The sequence below is a fragment of the Pteropus vampyrus genome, unplaced genomic scaffold (genome assembly GCF_000151845.1).
Source record: "Pteropus vampyrus isolate Shadow unplaced genomic scaffold, Pvam_2.0 Scaffold55, whole genome shotgun sequence".
In the NCBI taxonomy this organism is placed as follows: Eukaryota; Metazoa; Chordata; class Mammalia; order Chiroptera; family Pteropodidae; genus Pteropus; species Pteropus vampyrus.
The window spans coordinates 6020940-6044371 of NW_011888836.1; the positions used below are offsets into that span (position 1 = coordinate 6020940).

General features: G+C 34.9%; 1 protein-coding gene and 1 pseudogene across 5 annotated transcripts in view; one reads left to right on the plus strand and one right to left on the minus strand.

Moving 5' to 3' along the window:
• Positions 1-23432, minus strand: part of MIB1 (mindbomb E3 ubiquitin protein ligase 1) — a 114924-nt gene that overhangs the window by 85637 nt on the left and 5855 nt on the right. For all 5 annotated transcript variants that reach the window (XM_023530819.1, XM_023530820.1, XM_023530821.1 and 2 more), the window contains exons 2-3: positions 11333-11504; positions 9444-9573 (exon numbers count right to left, since the gene is read on the minus strand). In XM_023530819.1, the coding sequence (XP_023386587.1) occupies positions 9444-9573; positions 11333-11484 (282 nt within the window). In that variant the 5' untranslated portion in view covers positions 11485-11504. The remainder of the gene's footprint in view (positions 1-9443; positions 9574-11332; positions 11505-23432) is intronic.
• LOC105292276 lies at positions 3292-5369 on the plus strand (annotated as a pseudogene).

A 23432-nucleotide genomic window follows, 5' to 3' on the forward strand; every position in this document is an offset into this window, starting at 1 on the left:
TTTGATTATTTCTTTCCTTCTGCTGATTTTAGGCATTTGTTTTTTCTTTTCAAGATGAAGCGTTAGGTTGTTTATTTGGGCTCGTTCTTGTTGCTGGAGATAGGCTTGTAATGATATGAACTTTCCTCTTATGACTGCTTTTGCTATGTCCCAAAAGTTTTGATAGGTTGTACTATCATTATCATTCATTTCTGTGTATCTCTTGATCTCTTTTTATTTCTTTCCTGACCCAGCTTTTCTTCAGTAGCATGTTGTTTAATCTCATGTATTTGTGGTTCTTCCTGATTTTTTTCTGCAGTTGATCTCTAGTTTCAAAGAATTATGATCAGAGAATATGGTCGCTATGATTTCAACCCTCTTATATTTGTTGAGGCTATCTCTGTGTCCCAGTATGTGATCAATTCTTGAGAATATTCCATGTGCACTAAAGGAGAATGTAAAAGCAGTTGTTTGGGGATAGAAGGCTCTGTATATGCCAATTATGTCCAGTCGGTCTAATGTGTCATTTAAGGACATTATTTCCTTATTGATTTTCTGTATGGATGATCTGTCCATATCCAACAGTGGGGTATTTAGGTCCCCTACTACGGTAGTGTTTTGGTCTGTTTCTCCCTTTAGTTCTGTTAATAATTGCTTTACATATTTCGGGGCTCCTTGATTGGGAACATAGATATTAATAAGTGTTCTTATGTCTTCTTGGTGCATGATTCCTTTTATCATTATGAAGTGTCTCTCAGTATCTTTCTTTAATTTTTTTATTTTGAAGTCTAGTTCGTCTGATATTAGTACTGCACTCCTGCTTTTCGCTGAATGCCATTTGCTTGAAATATCATTTTCCACCCTTTCACTTTGAGTCTATATTTGTCTTTGGAGCTGAGATGTGTCTCCTGGAGGTAGCATATGGTTAGGTTTTTTGGTTTTGTTTTGTTTTGTTTTGTTTTTGTCATTTTGCTTTAGGTGAGCTGACTCCTTTCAGTATTTCCTGCAGTGCAGGTCTCGTAGTGGAGAACTCCCTCAATTTTTGTATGTCTGAAAAGGTCTTAATTTCTCCTTCATATCTAAAGGACAGCTTAGCTGGATACATTACTCTTGATTGGTAGTTCCTTTCATTTAGTATTTTAAATATTTGATTCCATTCCTTTCTGGCTTGTAAGGTTTGTGCTGAAAAGTCTGAAGATAATCTAATGGGTTTTCCTTTATAGGTTACTGTTTTCTTCTCCCTAGCTGCCCTGAAAATTCTATCTTTGTCATTGATTTTTGATAACTTTAATAAAATGTGTCTTGGTGAAGGCCTTTTTGGGTTGAAATAATTGGGTGTTCTGTTGACTTCTTGAATTCCAAGCTCCAGCTCATGCCTTAGATTTGGGAACTTCTCATCCACTATTTGTCTGAAAATGCTTTCTAGTCCCTGCTCCTTTTCCTCAGCTTCGATAATGCCCATTATTCTTATGTTTCCTCTCCTGATGGTATCAGCTAGTTCTTGAATTTCTCCCTCATTATTTTTCATTCTTCGTTTTCTCTCTTCTTCCTTCTTATTTCTAGATTTCTGTCTTCGATATCACTGATCCTTTCTTCCATTTGGACAACTCTATTTCTCAAGCTTGCTTTTTCATTTTTCAAATCTTGCACTGTGTTTTTTAATCTCCAGAAGATCTATTCTGTTCTTTTTGAGAGTTTCAATCTCCTTGCTCTGCTCATCTAGTTGTTTGCTCAATTCCTGAAATTGTTGATATGATTCATTTCAGAACTCACTGAGTTTTTTCAAAAGTACCATCCTGAATTCTCTGTCATTTAAGTAGCATATTTCTATGCCTGCAGCTTATTTTCTGGAGATTTTTCTCTTTCTGAGATGCCTTGTCACCCTGGTTGTTCATGGTGTTTAATGGACTATTTCTCCACCTGGGCATTAATGGAAGTGTATTCAGCTTTTTTTCTGTAAAGATTTGTTATACAAAGGTCTCTCTTTAGCCTGCTACGAAGAAGGTGTTTTTCTTTTGGTTTCCAGTAGGTGGCGTCTAAGCCTCTTAGATCCCTGCTGCATATGAAGCCTTAATAATGCCTTTTTTATTTTCTTGTAGATATTTAATCATGCTCACTACCCTCAGTTTCAGTCCCTGTCAGGGTCAGTAACAGTCTCAGCAGCGTTTGCTCAGATTCCCCTTGAGTTCCACAGTGACTGGTCTCTGAGGGTATGGGGGAAGGGGCGCTCTGAGTTGGGAGTTGGGGACTGCGGCTCAGCCTCAGTTTTGCAACCAAGGCTGGTAAAAATCAACCATTGTTTCTCTGTGGTTCCGTCCCGCTTCTCTGCTTTCTGGTCTGAAGACTGGGCCCTGCCACCAGCTGCGTGGAACTCACAGAATTTCCAGGCAGGGCTGTTCAGGAAAGTCGCCGCACCTTCGCCTCTCCCCCTCCTCCTGCAGGGAGCTCCAGAGGCTGCTTCTTTATTTCTCCCAGTCCACCACTCACTACCCGGGGTTCTGACCTGTGTTACCTCTTATGCACAGATCCCACGCTCAGATGTGCTGGTGTGCAGTTTGGGTGTTTTTTGTTGAGTTTTAGATGTTCAGCTTATTGTTGTTTCAAGGGGAGAGATCAGAGAACGTCTCTCGCTCCACCATGTTTCCCAGAATCCTCCAGAATTTGTTATATCATTCTTTTTACTCTGGTGTATATTTGAAATTTTCCATAATAAAGTTTTTTTAAAAAATAAAGAAATATATCTGTTATCTATATGAAATATTTAATTGACACATATTCAAAGGCATTTATAAAATGAAAAGTCTTAAAATATTAACATAAGTAGTGATACTTAAGAACACTCTAAGAAGATACTACACAGTTCCATGATGTCTTTACATCATGTTTGCCTGAACACTGTTAATACCTTGCAAATCATGGTACAAGTGGTGGGCCACAGATTGCATGAGTACTGCAATATCAGCCTGGGTTGGAATATACTTCTTAATGTAGCTCATACTAGCCATATAGTTGAGCATATGTTGTAATGAGAGTAAGGTGGGAATCTTGAATCTCAAAAAAAAAAAAGCGGGGGAGGGGAGAGAAAAATGTATGTATACACTATTCACATGGGTTACGCCAGGGAAATGGGACAGAGCAGCCAGCATTGAAGAGAAAAAGGGGACTTAAAAACTTTCTTTATTCACACATACGGTTTAAAAAAAAGTCAGAAAATAAAAATTACACTTGATCTCAAACATGTGCTTAAACAATGTTACCCTGAAGACTTATTATTATATTAAGGTCCCTAACTCAAGAGTCACAGGTGCAAGATGTTTCATTTATTTTTCCTCACGTTGTTCTTAAAATGCAACATTTATTAAATTGTAATAAACCAAGATATAATACTGATGACTTTGTCAAAGCTTCAAGAACGCCTACTTTTTCTCTCTCAAAAAAAGTGCCGATATAACAAAAACCCAGAAAGTTCCATCATGTGGCTTCAGACTTTAAAAGCTGCCTTCAAAAGCAGATGAAAACTCTCTCTTCCTGCCGCCCAAGATGCCAAAAGAAAAGAAGGCTACGGGGAAGAAAGCTGCTGGCCCCTACTGTCATGAAGAAGCAGAAGGCTAAGGTGGTAAATCCCATTTGATAAAAGGTCCAAGAATTTTGGCATTGGACAGGGCATCCAGCCCAAAAGGGACCGCACCCACTTTGTCAAATGGCCCTGGTACATTTGGCTGCAGCGCCAAAGGGTTATCTATTCTCTATAAGTGCCTGAAAGTTAATCCTGAGATTAACTCGTTGAGCAAGGCCTTGGACCACCAAACAGCCACTCAACTGCTTAAACTGGCCCACAAGTACAAACCAGAGAAGCAAAGAAAAGAAGCAGATTATTGGCTCGGGCTGAGAACAAAGCTGCCAGCAAAGGGGATGTCCCCACCAAAAGGCTACCTGTTCTTCAAGCAAGGGTTAATACTGTCACCACTCATTGAAAACAAAAAGGCTCTGCTGGTAGTGACTGCACATGATATGGACTCCACTGAGCTGGCTGTCTTCTTGCCTGCCCTGTGCTGTAAGATGGGGGTTTCCTACTGGATTACCAAGGGGAAGGCCAGGCTGGGGCATCTAGTCCACAGGAAAACTTGCACCACCGTCACCTTCACACAGGTTAGCCCAGAAGACAAAGGAACTCCTCATAAGTTGATGGTAGCTATGTGGACCACTTACAATGACAGACATGGTGAGATCCACTGGGGAGGCAACATCCTGGGCTCAGAATCGGTGACTCACATTGCCAAGCTGGAAAGGGCAAAGGCTAAAGAACTGGCCACCAAACTGGGCTGAGTATATACACTGCTGAGTTTTCTGTACATAAAAGTAATAAAAATTCTTTAGCCAGTGTTGATGGGGCATTTGAGGTTAAAGGTGATTTGCCTCACTCAAAAATAAAAATAAAAAGCTGATGAAAAAAGAACTTTCAACCTCTTAAGTGTGAGGAAAAAACATAAAGTTAAACAATTTTTTTAGAATGAAAGTAAAAAAATTTACTTCTCATGCATTCTTTCAAAAGAAGTTACGAGAATATGTACTCTACCAAACGTAAGAGTAAGCTAAGGAAAATCATATAATGGGATACAGAACACATGAGATCCAGCCAGGAAAGAGGCAAAGGCATTGATCAAAGGGAACTTCCAGCATGACTGCTGGGCCCCAGGCATCAAGGGTGATCAATTCAAATTGCAGCCATGTAATTCGCAGGCCACACATGTTGAAGACTCTAATCAGCAAAATCCCCACTGCCCCTGTATTATTTTACTGACCTGAGGACACTGCCCAAGTGAGTCTGACCCAAATTCTCAAGTGTACTTGGCTTGTTGGACCATGTAATGATGAAGTTCCAACTCTCTCTTCTATCCCCCGTTCGCTGCCATCTATATCAGCTGAGGTCTCTCAGCTCACTCCACAAAATTTTCTGCTTTGACCTACTCATAAAACTTCAAGGTGGACCATGGTAAGCGTAGAAGGGAAAAATACATAGTAACCCATCCCCTCTGACCACATCTTGCCTAATGCCCAGGACCTGAACCATACTTCTGCCCTGCTTGATGTCCTATGACTAGCCCTGTATTTTCCAAGACTCACTAATGACCTTGCCCACTAAGTACCCCAGAAGGACTCTTAAAAATTCCCAGGGAAACAAGACCAGTTATCCAGACACTCTATTCAGTATATATTCTCCTGGGAGCTTTCATCTAAAAGTAGCTACTCTGCTCTGTCCTTACAATAGCTAGATTTGTGCTTGCTACTTGGTTTTTCAAAAATTTAGTCTTACAAAAATCATATGATCACATTAATAGATGCAGAAAAAGCATTTGATAAGATACTTCAATTTATGATTAAAACACTTAATAAAATGGGTACAGAAGGAAAGTACCTCAACATAATATATGACGAATTCTCAGCTTACATCATACTTAATGGTGAAAAACTGAAAGCTTTTCCTCTAAGATTAGGAACAAGACAAGGATGCCCTCTCTCACCACTGGTACTCAACATAGTATTGGAAGTCCTAGCCAGAGCAATCAGGCAAGAGAAAAAAATTAAAGGCACCCAAATTGGGAATGAAGAAGTCAAGGTGTCAGTTTGTACAGATGGCATGATTCTCTGTATAGAAAATCCTAAAGACTCCACACACACACACACACACACACACACACACACACACACACACCCCTATTAGAAACAATAAACAAATATAGTAAAGTTTCAGGATACAAAATCAATGTACAAAAATCTACTGTGTTCCTATATACTAACAGTGAAATTTCAGAAAAAGAAAGGAAAAAAATGCCTTTTGCTATTGCAACGAAAATAATAAAATACCTAGGAATTAACTTAAAGGATGTGAAGGACATTATTTAAAAAAATTGAAGAAGACATAAAGAAATGGAAAGATATTCAATGTTCATGGATTGGAAGAATCAACATAGTTAAAATGGTCATATTACCCATAGCAAAATACGGATTTAATACAATCTCCATCTAAATCCCAAAGGCATTTTTTAAATAGAACAACCACCAAAAAAAAAAAAAAAGAAGAAGAACAGATTTGTATGGAACCACAAAATACCTGAATAACCAAAGCAATCCTGAGGAAAAAACAAGGCCAGAGGTATCACACTTTCTGACTTCAAATTATACTACAAAGCGACAATAATCAAAACAGCATGATATTGGCAGAAAAAGAGACACACAGACCAATGCAACAAAATTGAGAACCCAGAAATATACATGGGTAAATAATTTCTGAATAAGAGTTAAAAATGTACAATGGAGAAAAGAAAGCCTCTTCAATAAATGGTGCTGGGAAAATTGGAAAGCTACATGGAAAAGAATAAAACATGACTGCTATTTGTCACCACACAAAAATATTAACTCGAAATGGATCAAAGAACTGAATATAAGACCTGAAACAATAAAATGCATCGAAGAAAACATAAGTACTAAACTTATGAACACTGGTCTTAGGATTTTATGAATTTGACTTCGAAGGCAAGGAAAGTAAAAGCAAAAATAAATGAAAGGGATTAGATCAAACTAAAAGGCTTCTATACAGGAAAAGAAACAACAAAACAAAGAAGCAACCAATCAAATGGAAGAAAATATTTGCAAACACCTTCAAAAAAGGGCTAATATCCAAAATATACAAAGAACTCATACAACCCAACAACAAAAAATATTTGCAAACACCTTCAAAAAAGGGCTAATATCCAAAATATACAAAGAACTCATACAACCCAACAACAAAAAAATCAAACAATCCAATTAGAAAATGGGCAGAGGACCTGAATAGACACTTCCCCAAAGTGCAAATGGCCAACAGACATATAAAAAGATGCTCAACTTCATTAGCTATTAGGGAAATATAAATCAAAACCACAGTGAAATACCACCTCGCACCTGTTAGAATGGCTATCATCAACAGGACAAGTAATAACAAGGTACAAGAAGTTTTGGGGAGAAAGGAACCTTCAGACACTGCTGGTGAGAATGCAAATTACTACAGCCACTATGGCAAATATGGAGGTTCCTCAAAAAATTAAGATTATAATTACCATATGACCTAGTAGTCCCTCTGCTAGGTGTATATACCCCAAAAATTAAAACACATTTATCCATAAAGATATATGTACCCCGATGTTCACCGCAGCATTATTCACGGTGGCTAAGACATGGAAACAAGCGAAGTGTCCTTCGATAATGGGATAAAGATGTGGAACATATACACAATGGAATATTATATAGCCATGAGAAAAGATGAAATATTGCAAATGGCAATATAAGTCAGACGGAAAAAAAGTCAGACGGAAAAAGTCACCCATATGTGTGATATAAAATGAAAGCAACAAACAAGAAAAACAAAAACTCATAGACACAGACAGCAAGTTTAGTAGCTACCAGAAAGGGCATTCGGGGAGGCAGAAAAGGATAAAGGGAGTCAAATATATGGTGCTGGAAGGAGATTTGACTTTGGGTGGTGAACACACATTGCAATATACAGATGATGTACTACTGAATTGTACACTTGAAATCTATATAATTGTATTAACCAATGTCATCCCAATACATTTGATTTAAAAAAATAATTTTAAAAAATTAAATCCTAAATGTTGTAGGACACAGCACTAAGTCAAACAATGAACAATAAAGAAAAACTGGGAAATAATGACAGCAAAAATCAGGGGGCTTGCAACGGGGAAAGGGTAAACAGAAGGCTTTTATAGGTCCTCATAACATTCTATTTTTTAATCTGCATAGTGAGAATAAAAATGTTTACATTATTACTATTCTTTAAACTTTCATATACACTTTATACATTCCTCTGTGTGAGACAGGACTGCTATAAATGGTTGTAGAAGATGTTCACTGCAGAATGGGTCTTGCCAAGGATGAGAGTAGAAGCGGATATGCAGCCCGAGCTCCTCTTACCAAGACCCTATGTACTGGGGCAAGGCTTTTCTAGTGACCATAGCCAAAGGAGTGCCTTTTCCCTGCCACTGGCTTGCCAATCATGTCCCCATACCACTCCATCTACTAGAGATAGCACCTCTTTCAAATTCACACAACTCTATTTTTCTTTTTAGAGCAATGCTTCTCAAACTTTAATGTGCATATAAATGACTTAAGGGTCTTGTTTAAATGAAGATTCTCATTTAGAAGGTCTAGGAAAAAGGAGACCCATTACATTTCTAATATGCTGTCAAGTGACATCAATACTTCTGGTCCACAGGCCACATCACAGTCCAAATTTAGTTATTTTTTGGTCTATCTTCCCTAATTCAAACAGAGGTTTCAGGAGACTAGAAATTTTTCTCTTTTCTTTATTGCTCTATATCTGATGCTTGGAACAGAACACTGCACATACTAAGTATTCAATTAATATTTACTGAATCTTTTTAAAGGCAAAAGTTTACTTCCTTAATAAAATTCGAGATACTTAAAATATAATGGCTAAAGTACATCTCTCTGACTTTCATACATTAAAGTTAGACTTTATTACTTAAAATGAAATCAGTAATAAAATACTCTGAATTTAGAAAATATCTATTTGAAAAGACATTTAAAAATCTTAACTTCAAAAGAATCTATATGGCACTAAGTTGTACACAACAGGCTTTCAAGTTCCTACGAAGAGCTCCTCAGATAAGCCTTTAAAATCAGCATTCCTCAGTGCTAAAAACAATTTTTTCAAGAAGGTAACTGTAGAACTGATAGTGAATGACACCTAAGTCTCAAATGTAAAATGTTACTCATTTCAGCACATCTAGCAGCTAACATAACACAAAGTATGCACATTCAATATTTGTTGACTGAATCAATAAATGTTTAATCAGCAAAAGAACTAAAACCCAAAATAAATAAACCAACAACCCACTTAACCTAATATCTTTGGCTATCCTACCCAATGAAACAGGCTCTACAAAATTCCCTTCAAAATAACTGCTATAATAGACCACTAGACAGCTCTACACACTACCTGAAAAGGATAACAAAGTTAAGTGGACTGGATAACAAAGTAGCTGCTTATTACCCCCTCAGAAACAGGTCTTTGAAGGAATAGAATATAAAACAGGTAAACTTAAATGAAATTTTAATAGCAAGAAAATTGAGAGCCCGAGATACAGCTTAGGGAGGACCGGCCCAAATAGGATGTTCAGAAAGCATTCTGGACAACAAAATGGCAATATGAAGCCTAAATATGGAAAGGTAAAAATCTACCTAACAACCTCTCGAGAAATGCCAATATTTACAACAGAGCAGGAAGAACCTTTTTTCTTTCAGGAAAAAGGTAAATTAAGATTTTAAAAAATCTTATTGGCATAGGAAAAAATTAGCCAAGAAATTCAATTATAATAGTAATAAATATCTCCTGACCATAATATATTCTAGAATAATGTGACAAACTAAGAAAAAAATTTTACCTTTCCCCTACGTCCATTTCCTCCATCCTGATCTTCCCACTGCCAGTCTACTCCTCGTACCACTCTGGCACCCGCAAAGATCCCTCTGGCTGTAATCTTCTTAGATTTTCTACGAGACTCTAACAGAACCCTAAAAATAAAATGATTTATTTTCAAATTTATATAAAAATAGGTAACAGTAATTTATTTTTTTAAACAAGATTATATAAAAGGTATTTTGAAAATATAAAAGATTCTTTTTTCTGGTTAATGCCATAACAGCATGTTACAGGAATACCTTCTACATCCCACAGGTAATAATGATGATGACAGTAGTATTTAGAATAAAAACAGCTAATATTTACAGAGTTTTACTATTTATAAAAGCACTTTGAGAGATGGAAAGTCTATTGCATGCCTTAAGAAGAGGGTATTTTTATATTATCCATTTTACAAAGAAGGAAACAGAGCCTCAAAAAGTTAAGTAATTTACCCAAGTTCACAAATATTAAATAGCAATGGAATCTATATATGAACTCAGTACAAACACTTCAGGGTATCACTATACTCTTCGCTACTTTAAAATGACAACTCAAATCCCTACAACTATCAGGCAAATAATATGAATGAGGGCCTAAGAAAGACAGCACCACAGAAATGACAAATGGCAAGTGGCATTTGATCTCAGACTTAGGTAGGGACTTTGGTGAACTTAAGAGTATGCTTCATCTAAAGGGTACTGGTGCTCCTATGCTTCAACCAACTCTTGCCATGAACAAATACGTGTCCAGGGCTGAATCTTCTGGGGTGGTGGGTCGGTGGGTGAGTAAGTGGGTGGATATGGGTGTGTGTTTTAAGAATTCACAAGCTTAGATTTTTGTGTGAGATCACTTAATTTCAAAAGGTTAGCAACTGTTCAAAAATTTAAGAGCACTGTATATGCCAGGTGAAATATATTTGTGGCCTGGATTTAACCAACATTAAACTGTCTTCAAAGTACTGTATACCTAAAAAGACTTTGGACCTTGAAAATGATTCTAAACTCAACTATCTGGACCAGAGTGGCTCTCCAAGGCCATCTATCCCTTATTCTTCTACATCCTTCTCATTCATAAAATCAAAAATTGGGTTTTTTGTTTGTTTTTCTACTTTTATCTCATTATTCATTTGTAGAATGTCTTTATTATACTCTAAAAACTATAAGCAAAAGACAAAATTATTTAGTTAATAAATGGCAGGACCATGATTTGAACTGAGACACTATGACGACAAAATCCATTTTTCTACAACTCCTCCCTATGACTGGCTAGATTCTTGCTCCTATGCATTATCCAAATCTACATAAGAATAAATTACTTGATACTCTGCACCCATTCACAATTAACACTCCTCTCTCTTACTCACTAAGACACTTAATATATATCTCTACACAGAGTCCAAAACATCACAGGATAATTACTTGATCAAATAATCCCTTAACTTGTAAACTCCTTAAGAATACTGTTTTATTTATCTTCAAATATGCACAAGCATAGTAGTTGCCCCAAAGTCTTAATATATGTCTTGATTCAATCAATGGACCCTAGTGGTAGCAATTAATAGACTAGAAGGCATAGCAAGAAGAAAATAATCAGCCTCTCTTGGGCTGCCCTTGCAGTTTCAAACATTAAGTAGTATCAAGTCTCTATATGAGACAAAGAACAGCCTATATTATCTTGGGAAAATATAGCTCCATTCTCACAGAGCTCTTTCTTCATTCAATGACAGGCCTGCTCCACAAGCTAGCCTGTTACCTGCTACCTCCTGATTAAACCAGCTGTCAGAAGCTTTCCTAATCCTATTTTTAAGGCTGAATAGTATAAAAAATACTAACAAGGAATTGCAACTGAAGAAAAAATTGTTTCCCATACCGCTCACTTCCTGGTGTAGTAATTCTATAGAAGCGATGCCTTAAATGATGTTTATCTCCATGATAACAAACTGTACACAAATCATAATTTGTACACTCTGCACATTTCCATCGAATGCCGATGATTGGTTGCTGACGGCAGGTATCACACATGGTTCCATCATGCTTGATGCCTATTAAAACAAGGATATATGCTTACATTAATCACAGGCATTATTTACTTGAATATTGTTCCCTAAGGGGAAAAATAAAAACACAGCATTTGACAAAGTGTTTCAATAAAGTGAGAAATAATATTTCAAATGTACCATATATAGTTTCAAGATAACAGACTGCAAACATTCTAATCAGCACAAATTACAGACTAAATACTTTCTAGCTCTTCTTTTTTTCATTAGTAAGAACATTTCTCAGTAGCACTTTCCTTGTTCTCATCCACAAACTGAAACTTAGGTTCAATCTGGAGAAAGACAGACTACTTTACCAACCAAGTAGATGTTTCATACTTCAATCATTCAAGAATCTTTTGAGGAATTTGAACATATTCTCTGTGTAAACAATCACTCCAAAAGACAATTTTATCCTCATGATATCATAGAAACAAATTACTGATTAACTTAAGCATTTATCTCTAGGTAAACAATAAACTTCAGAAAATGAATAGCAAGCAAGTTTCCCAGTTTAAAGGATAACAATATATTATAGTTGAGCTTTTTTCTTAAGGAATAATGTTTAAAAAAAAAAAACTCTAGAAAAAGAAAATAAGCACTTGGTAATACAACCTCCACTAAAAATGTTAACATGGATGGATGAGGTAGACATTAGAACCATAAAAGGTAGAACTATAAGGCAATGAAAAATAACTGACATTTCAAAGTAACAGGACTGGAAATAATGTTCCTTTACTATTCTGTTATACTAAGATCACTTGTTAAATAAATTAAAACTAAGAGTTTTTTTAAACAAGGTGGCCTGTGAGCATCAGTGTTACTATTTTATGAATATATGCTTTATAGTCAAGTTCGATTTTGAACTATCAGCAAGGGCTGTGTTGTCCATACAACAATGACACAAAACACTCCTGGATTCAAGTTCTGGTTCTATCAATAACTATCTTTCTGCCCTTGAAAAAGACATTTTAAATGAAGTATTTACATATATAAAAAATTTCTTTCAGAATAATGGGGAGGCAGAGAGGACTGCTCATGTTGAAGTTGGGTAACAGGTAACATGAAGGTTCATTATATTAGTCTATATTTTGTATAAGTTTAGAAATCTTCCATAATTAAATAAAGAAAGGAGTCATTTTAGTTCTCAAAATCTTAGTTCCCTTTGGAGAAGGGAATATATTCTTTAAAGGTAAGGAATGTTCTAAGAATCAAGTAAGGATGTGCTGTATATGCAAGGACTAGAGTACGAAAGTACTAAACCCTATAAGAACTAATACCCTATTGCCACTTCCTGGTTTAAAAAAAAAAAAAACCTATAAAATTCATTTTCTACATCTAAATTTTAAATCCCTGTGAGGTAACCATGTTCTAAATAAAGAGCCAAACATAAGGATAAATCTGTGTCTGAGCTGAGATTGTTAAGAATAAAAAAGAGGGAAAGGCATGAACACTAGAAGAAGTTGGAATGCCTAATGAACTTCAAAAGAGCATGACACACAAACCAAATGTTTTGTGTGCAATCCTTCTGCAGTCTCCTTCCACACAAATGCTTGATTATAGGGTCCAAGAAGATGGTGGGCATCAGTACCTACTGATTCATTCAGTAATTATTTCTTTACTGTTATTGTAGCGAGGCCCCCCTGCTGCTTTCAGATATCACTCTTGCTGTAGTATGGAGAAAAGAAAGTAAAAGTAGCTAGTAAGTCATAAGAAGTTAATACAGCAGTCCAGGTGAGATAATGGTAGTTTAAGTCAGAGTGATAACAGTACAAGTGGAAAGAAATAGAGTCAAGAGAGATTTAGGACTTGGTGGCTATGTGCTAGAAAACAAAAGATGTAGACGGTAACAACAAAAAAAAGTATAAGTGAGATTATTCAAGAGAAAACAAATAGATAAGTTAGAAATATTTAAGAACAGACAGTTCTCTTTAAGACAGAAAGGGAGCCACGAACAAAAAACTAAATAAGCGCATGTTAATTCAAAAATGCAGGCTCAGGCCTCCACTGATAGAAACACATCAAAGAAACTAAATTTAAAAAAAGAGTCAGAGAAGTTTCATAGACATGGTAGATGAGTAGACATTTCAAAAGAAGAAAGAAATCTCAGAAGAGCACAGAGTATGTTCAATAAACCAGGAGAAGTTTTGTTTGGCAGGAATATATATGACAGTCAGAGACTCAGAGATAAATTTTAGAGTCGTGCTGGGAAATAAGATAAAATGATTTGATTTGTATATTTAAACTATTTAAATAAATAAATAATTTCATTAAATAGTAAAAACAAGGATGTGTAATTTAAGACTAGTTCTATAACTTACTAGCTAGGAAATGTTCAAATGTTCAAAATGTTCAGCTTAAACTACTCTGGGATCAATATTCTCATCTATAAATTGAGAAAATAATTCTCTTCATATATAATGGACTGAATGTATTCCTCCCAAAATTCCTATGTTGAAGCCTTTGGGAGGCAATTAGATTTAAATGAGGTAGTAAGGGTAGGCCCCCATGATGGGATTAATGTCCTTATAAGAAGAGGAAGAGAGACCAGGTCTCTATCTGCCATGTGAGGACACAGCAAAAAGGCAGCTGTCTGCAAGCCATGAAGAGAGCCATCACCAAATCAAGAAACAGATTTGGCCAGCACCTTAATCTTGAACTTCCCAGCCTCCAGAACTGTGAAAATTAAATTCATGTTGTTTAAACCATCCACTGTGTAGTAGTTTGTTATAGCGGCTCAAGCAGACTAACACAATAAGGAAAGGGACACTGTGGTATAATAGTGATATAATAGAGACAAAAGTGATATAATAGAGGTAAATATACTTTGAAACACTTTAAAGCAAAATATAAAGTATACTGCACTTAATTTATAAAGAATTATATTGCACTTATATTTCATCTTAATATAGATTTATTAAATGTACCAGTCATCTATTTAAATAATGTGCTGACCAAAATCATCATATATCCCACAAAAATTCAGCAATACTTATACAGACATCAAAGAACTTAACTTCCCAATTCCCAGAGTCTGCATATAGAGAATATTCAATTATTAATGTGTGGATTATTCCCATTTTAGCAAATTACTCGCCTTCTCCATGGTCATTCTCTCACCATTCCGTCTCAGGTTTTTCTCCAAAGCTTATGGCTTCCTACCTGTCTTCTCAGTTCCTTTAATTGCTTTTACACCAAAACAGGAGCAGTGGACACAACTACCGTGCAAGATAGTCCCACATACCAGATCATCAACCACTTCTCATCAGTTGATAATGATGTATTCTATCCCATGATAATTAAGTCTGACTGCATCAATCGTGAAAATTATCATCAGCCAAAGGCTATATAATCTATTCTAAACAGAATGCAAACTAAAATTAAAAACCACAGATTTATAGCTACACAACTCAAAGCTACAAGCATTCACTAGTATTACATGCTCAGTCTTTTAGAACATAAATCAAAAGGCTGAATGCAACTTGAAAGTTCTGTTCTTCCTTATTGCGTGTATCAATGAATACTCAGAAAATGGTCTGGCTTTTTTTAATCACATCAGGATTTTTAAAAAGTACCAAATAATCCATAAACTGGCTTATCACTCCTTAGGTTATCAAGAATTTGTGATATTTTGCTTTAAATCAACATGTAATCAATTCCTTATAATATTAATTTCAAAAAAAAACCTGTAATTATTCCTTTAATTATCTCTCAACACAAACAGCAAAAGTTCACAAAGAAATTATTCTAGCTCACACAGTTATTTTTTTAAGGTAAATTCTAAAACCTATCAAAAAATAAAGATTTTTTAAGGAATGTCATACTGTCTGATGCAAAGCTATTAAATTGAATTTTAAATTTTCATAAAACTGTAATTAATAAGAAATGGCAAGAATCATAATAAGAGTTTTTAAAAATTCATACTTTAACATTGGAATACGGGTATATTATTCCTGCTTTATATATGCATTTTACACCAGTTACATTCCTGGAAAACTGAGTGTATACTTAAAATGGAGAAAAGGTGTGGCAGATTATGTTTTCCAAAGAGCAACACACCAATATGTCCATCCTTATGTCCACCCTCACAGTGGTCTTCTGACAATGTGACAATGACACATGACTATCAAGAGACAAGTTATTTTCCTCTTCCCACTAGACCTAGGTAAACATTTGCAACTGCCCTAATCAACAGAAGATGGTAGAAGTGACACTATATGACTTCTGAGGCTAGGTCATAAAAGACAATACAAGTACCATTTATCTGAGGCTAGGTCATAAAAGACAATGCAAGTACCATTTATTTGTTTGTAGTAAATAATAACAAAAATTTAACGTGACTGATGTCAAAAATATGAGGCTACTTATGTGTAAACTATGCTAATTCATACAGGGAAATTCTATGCAGTTACTAAACCATGTTGAAGAAGAAATGTTACTGACATAGTAAACTATATTATTTTATAAAGCTTGTAAATAATTACAGTACACCATTTTGGTAAAACAAATTATACAATACATATAATCAATGTACACAGAAAAACTAGAAAGATAACCCCCCAAAATGTGCTGATGGGGTTACCCTTTGTAGTTTTCCAAGTTTTCTCTACAGAGGGTATATTAATTTTAGGAAGCAGCTGGGTAAATAGGGGCATTTAATATGCAGTGTATGCATCAGAAATGCTGATATATATGTCACTTATAATTAAAATAAAAGCTAAAACAAAAACACGAGGAACTCTAAGCAAATATTTACAGAAACCAACTTTCAAATAGTTACTTTAGCAACAGGGTATGTAACTACTACTTTGAAGCTTTTATTTCTTTTAACCATTGCACAGCGCTTTTCCATGCTTATGAAAAGAAAATACATACCTTGTCTACGTATAATTCTCATTACCACATACCTAATCTGTCTTACTACAGGAAAGCACCACAACCAAAAACATAATTAATATCAAATATCAGTAATAGTAAATGTCCCCATACAGTTATGTTTCTGACAAGGTCTAAAATAGGTTTCCTTTGTCATTACAAAAAGTAAAATACACTAAACAAATTAGTATCCACTATATATTTAGAGGTTTATCCTAAAATATCTGTGTAGCTCTTCAAAGGAGAGTTAAGTTGATGAAAAGCACAGGAAAAATGTATCCCAACCTCCTGACCAAAACGAAAAAGTCCAGTTTTCAGTGATGTATGTATTCTTCTCTATGTACATTCTTCAAAGTACAATAACATTCATGAGCTCATAATCTAAGTACAGGCTTTCTTTAAAAGGAGTCATTTAAACCCACAATGATAACTGGTTAAGAAAAAAAAAAGGCCCCTCTACAATTCATAGTTTTAAAGACTACTTCAGGAAAACCATTAATGCACACAAAAGCACATCCAAATCCTTTCTTGGTTCCCACAGTTCAAAGGCCAACAAAGCTACTGAACAGCTGTGAAACAGACTAACGCTGAGAAGTGGAACAAAGCAACCCACTCTACTACCAAAATGAGCACTACAGAATTTTTAATGAAAATGCAATTAACTGGATTTAAAACAAAAGTTGGTATTTAAAGAAAACATAAAACAGAAGAAAGGGCATTACATAAAAAAGGCCAAAATTTTACTGATCTCTCACACTGGTAGCTTTTTTGTTTCCCCTTACTACCTTCACCCAATTTATTCTCATCTAACACCATTTCCTCCCAGTCTAAACCTCTTAGTTCTGGCAAGAGTTATTTCTTAAAATTTTCATTTCATAAAACTTAATTCCCTAACTAAACCTATTAGTGCTTTTTTCCTTCCTATAGAATACCATGTTACTCTCAAGAGTTAATGTTTTTTTCTCTTTGCTAAGCTTTATGAAGACATCTGCCACTGTTAAATGAACCACCTGATGATAGCTTTTGACTCATTCTACTAATACTCAAATGACCATCTGCTCTACGTTTTAATGGCATCTCGCCTAAATTCAATAATTTAGAAAATTTACATAACTTAAGTCTCTTTGTTGGAAAATTTTTTGAGAACAGTAAAACATGCTAGTCAAGATCAATAATCAGAAGTTAAAACAGCCAATGAAAACAGCTCAAATTCACAAAGCACTGATTTATGTAAGTAAAATGTTGAATTTCTAGATGAAAAGATGACTGAAAGGGAGAGAACTAAAGTTCTCACTACAAGCAGTTCACTATACACTTCAACATGGAACAAGAATATCTAAACCATCATTTTATATAATAGCAAAAATAAAAATAAACAATATAATTGTTCATTAACAAGAGAATGGAAAAATATGTAACGTACACAATAGGATACCTAAAATGAATGGCCACACAATTCTACATGGATGGATCCTACCACTATAATGAATTTTTTAATTATACAAGGATATAAAATGTTGCAAATAAAGCACGTATACTGTTTACAGATATAAAAACATGTAAAGAAACCCACGGGAATAACTAATTTCCAGATAGTGGTTACCACATGAGAGGAAGGAAAAGAATGAAATTGGGAAGACGTACATAATATTTCAAATATATTAGTAATTCTTTGTTTCTAGATGGGTTCACAGGTATGTATTAAATATTTATCTGCTTGGATATTTAAATGTTATGTAAAAAATTTTTTTTCTTTTTAAAATAAACATCCCTAGTAGACTAGAATAATGCCGAATCCTCTAAATTTTTGCCCTAATTAAAAGATTTCACCTAACATTAAAAATAACTTATAAGTCATGAACGAGTATTTAAATGTAATTATTTATTGAGGCATAATTGTTTGTTGATGTCATTCAACCAACCAAAAAGTCTTATTTCTGATTTATGGATTCATTCAACTTTAACTCCAAATCAACGTGACAAAATGTTTAGAGATTAAAGAAGGGTTAACCAACTAGCGTATGCATCTTATTTTCCATGAAATCCTTAATGAGGGTGAGGCCTTGGTGCCCTGCCACCTAGTTGGTATATTCCACATTCCTTACTTTTGAGAAATACTAAATTAATGAAAATAGAATTATTATTAGTATTAGCCTCTACTTATTAGTACCAAGCTTGGTGTTTCACATATATTTTATTTAACCTCCCCAACAATACTGAAAGATATTATCCTCATTTATAGATAAAGAAATTGAGGCTCAAAGAAGTAAACTTCCTGAAGTCACACGACATTACTAAGTGACAGGCTCAAATTCAAACCCAGGTAGGTCTGCAAAGCCTTGTGCTCTTCTCTCTGCTGGATTTTTTTCCTACTTAGTTCTGATCATATCTAAAAAATAATTACATATCTAGGGCATCATATTCCCCATGCAATCTACTGGATTTAAAATATATGCTATTAAATCCTAATCTAATATTCAAATAAACCTTGGAGACATTTTAAACATTGAAAAGATTATCTATTTTTCAGCTAATTTCAATAATGTAGTAGAATGAAACACCATTTACTTCCAACCAACTCTTGTTAATGAGTTTTGAGAAAATGACTTTGAAGGTGTCTCTCCCAAAATCTACAACTCCATATCTCTTCTGTTAGGCAAGTTATTCTCTCATCTATTTTTGCAGTTTCTGCTACTCTATTATAAGCTTGCACAATAAAATTAAAATCATTCCCAACATAGTCCAAACAAATGAAACAAGCTGTCTAATTAGGTATACAATTAGCAATTTTAGTAATATATGTTATTTTTAGTACTTGTTACATAGCGGTAGAAAATGAGGTCAAACAAAATTAAGAATTTTATCTACTTAAAATTTTTTCCCCTGCTAACTGGTAAAATTCATTATTTCATTTTAGAAGCAAAACACTTGTCTGTGTACCTTAACCTAATCCAACTTCATTTTATAGGTGAAGAATTAAGGCTCAAAGAGACTAATATTATAAAGTGAGGAAGAAAAAAAAAAGACTAACAAATCTGGATTTGCATCTCCACCATCAATTTATTACTTGTAAAATCTTGCGCAACTAAGTTCATTTCTCATAGCCTGTTTTCTCATCAGTAAAATGAAAGATTTATCAAATAAAATTTTTAGAAGGCTTAAATAAGATAAAGTATGTTAAATACTTATCAAACTGCCTGACATATAGATGGAGCTCAGTAAATGTTAGTCCATTCTCCTAGTTAACAGGCCTACTTAATAAAATCTAGAATGAATATCTTGATTTCCCTACTAAGCTAGTGCATATCCACTACTTCATGAAGAGACTAAAGGAGAGGGGTAAGCAAGGCACCATAACCAAAACTCTCAAAATTCAAATAGTTTTTTTAAATATTAAAGAGTTTCTGCCCTATTTCTTGCTTTTTAGGAACAAAATTATCAAGAAGATAAATCCACCCGAGGAGAAAACCAAATACTCATTCCAACCAAAGCAAATATCTACAAATGTACTTAAAAAAAAATATTCTAAAACAAAAAATGAATGTCTATCTGCTGTGTCCCATTATCTCTCTCACTAATTTAAACCCCAACCTATCTAGTATTCTACAAGTTCATTTATAAGCCAATTGTTTAACAACTCAGAACCCACTTTCCCTCAGAAACAAAATTTTATAGACAATTTAGGTACCATCTATTTCACAAAAACCTATTTACTCTACATAGAGCTAATCTAGGAGCATACAAAGATAAAAATTGTTGCTGTGTTTCTAGTTCCACCTGAGGAGATGGTTCAATCCTTGTAATCCAGACATGGTGGTAAAAGAGACAAGCTAAATGATGTGAGGACATATGAAAGTGAGTGAAGAAATAGGTTTATGAGGAAGAATGCTCTAAAAAAGCCATTTTCCTACCGGTACTTATAATGTGTAAGCTCCTACTTGGTGACTTAAAGTAATGGTTTCCAAAGTAAGGCACATGACCCAAGAGATACAGAATGTGCTGTCTTGAAATGCAAGAGAAAATACAAATCCACAATCTCTCATCTGTAATTCCAAAACCTAAAAACCCTGAAGTCTTTTTGTAAATTAGCAGCAAACTTACTTAGTGGTAAACCCTGATCTGAACAAACAAGATGCTATATACATTACGTAGTCTTTATTTAGCTCTTTAGTATAATTATTCATATGCTTCGCTGCAGAAATATTAATGTATTTGATTGCAAGGTGCTACTGTGGACCTCAAAGAGGGTGTTAAGCAATATATGGCAAACATACCACATTATGGTTCTAAAATCCAAAAGTTTATAAACTTGATCCCAAGCATTCTGAATAAAGGGTTGTGGACTTCCACTAAAACTTTTACTTTTTCAGATTTACTTTTTTTCTTAAAAATCTAAGAATAAAATTAGGTTTTATTAATTGTAAATTAGTTGACATTAGCACCCTCAGTGGGTCCCTATAAAAAATCACCTGTCACACATGGAACACAAGTTGAACTGAGGGTGAGTGGGAGTTTGAGAGTATGAGGGCCTAACACTGTTGCTCACCTCTGACAAATAAAGATATGCTGCGGCTTTCTGGTGCCTAGTTAAGTGGCTCTGTGGAGTAAACTCTAGTAATACAAAACAACGTGTTGTTGATTATCTTGAGACAATACCTAAGAGTCAAAATTAAGAATAAGTTCCATATTTTTTAATTAAAATTGCACTCCTTTTATGTGATGAAAAATAGCTGTTAGTAGTAATACTCTTTAGATTTTTTTTTTAAATTATACCCATTTCACTGGTACCTTACAAGTAAAGATGATGTCTGACAATAAATGAGAAAATAAAGGCTGTCCAAAAGGAACTAGAACGAGCAATGAAAAAATGATGCCTAGAGATGTCTCTATCATTACATGGTCTTTAATGCTGAAATGATCTGATTCACCAATAAACTCTCATTTCTCCATCTTTAAAATATTTTACTTCATTTTAAATTCAGCGGATTCTGAATTCATTTATTCGAAATATAAAAATGAAACACCTTCATTTGTAAGAAATTATTAGCATCAAAAAAGAGAAAATTACCAGCTAAATTTCAATAAAATTTTTTACTTAACTGGTAAATGGGATAGAAAAATAAGATCGAGATTTGGTAAGTACATTTATTCATCAGGGTCCAGTTAGGAGACAGAAACCACACCAATCTACCATCTCTAGAAATGGGGCGGGGGTGGGTGGTAAAAAATAAAATTATTAAAATGTAAGAGGCAGCCTGGGATCCAGACCTTTAAGGAGTGGTTTTGACTGACTGACTAGTGCTGGGGTCACTGAGTCAGGGGCACATCAATGCTGTTTCTGGAAATAAGCAAACTGGAATCAAATACTGATACTGAAATCCTGCCAGCTGAGATGTTACCAACAAGAAGGGCAAGCAAAATGGGAAAGAGCAAGTCCCTTCTCTCCCTGCAGCCTTCCAGCCTCCTTCTAGCGTCCCTACTGGTGAAGCCAACAGGGATACAGCTGGCAAAGGACAAATATTGTGTACAAAATCCCAGCCTAGTCTCATAGTGCATAGCTAGAGGAAAATTTATATTTAATCTAATCCATTTATTTCATAATAAAGGAAAAAGCCAGCTAACTGGCTCCTAGCTTTTAACTGAAATATTTCTCCCACACCCAGTAATATAATTATCTATGTTGCCCCTCACCACACACATACAAACATAAATATTAATGGGCTAATTTTTTCTCATAAAACAAAAGCAGCTTTATAAACAAGGCAAGATTTCAGTAATTTGAAAATTGGGTAAGATCTGATAGTTCAGGAGATATGAAAACCGTCATATCTTCTGCCAAGGGCACAGCTTGGCTTCAAGAGTACAGGATGACTAGGACGTTGACCCACTCTGGAACAAAGAAAACATAAAAGATTAAGAACCCCAATAAAATCAAAATGCAATACCATGATAGTAAAGGCTGACCAGCTGGAAAATCTGATAGCCTCATGTGCAGCTCAATTACTTGCTTTGACACAAAAACTCTTTCACAGGACTGATATGTTTTCTTACAGGAGGCTAAATGTAATTACATATAATAAACTACCTGTGAGACATCATATACACACACAGAGAAAAACTATTAATGTCCACATCAGTGTTACAATAAATAAGTTAAATGACCATACCACAGACTAGCATAAATTATTTAAATTTCTTAACCAATTTTCTCTCAGGAAAAGTAGTACAAATGGTGATCATTTCTGAACTACTATAAGTGGAAGAGAGAATGATAGGGAAAAGCAATGAACTTGTTCATCCCTACATCTGCCATTTACCAGCTTTGTGACTTGACAAATTTCTTAATCTCTTTGATTAAGAAATCCTCAGTTTCCTTTTTTCAGTCTAAGAGCAATCTAACCTCAGATCAAGTGAGTCGAAAACTTTTTGAAAAAAGCATTTTATTCAGAAAATATTCATTCAGAGCCATGGCTTTGCTAGGAAACAGAGATACAGGGAATGAACACACACACACGCACACACGCACACACACACACACACACACTTTCCTTACCCACAAACTAATAATCTAGTGCAAAAGACAATCAAAACACAGCATATCTCTGGCAATAGACAGAAGCATAGAGTGCCCTGGAATCACACTGCCTCTGGTAGGTAGCTCTGTAGAAACACATCCAAAAAGAAATATCTAATCCAAACAGAGGGATAAGGCAGTAAAATATAAAACCAGAAAACATATTAAGATAGCAACAAATACATACATACAATTTCGTGTTCTTTCATTTCAGTTGTACACACTCTTTTCCCACTCAATAATGTTAGTCAATTTCTAAAAAAAAAAAATCCAAAGACATCTACTACAGACAATCAAGGCTTGGAATCAGCTAAGGAGAAAAGGAGACAACAGAGAGCCTGGGCATCTAAAGTAGACAAGCAGTCACTGAGCATCCTGCTATTCAAGCTGTCCATGAGCCAGCAACATCTGTATCACCTGGGAGCTTGTTAGTACTCTGGTTGAATCCCATACCTTCTGAATCAGAATCTGCATTTTTAAAGGTC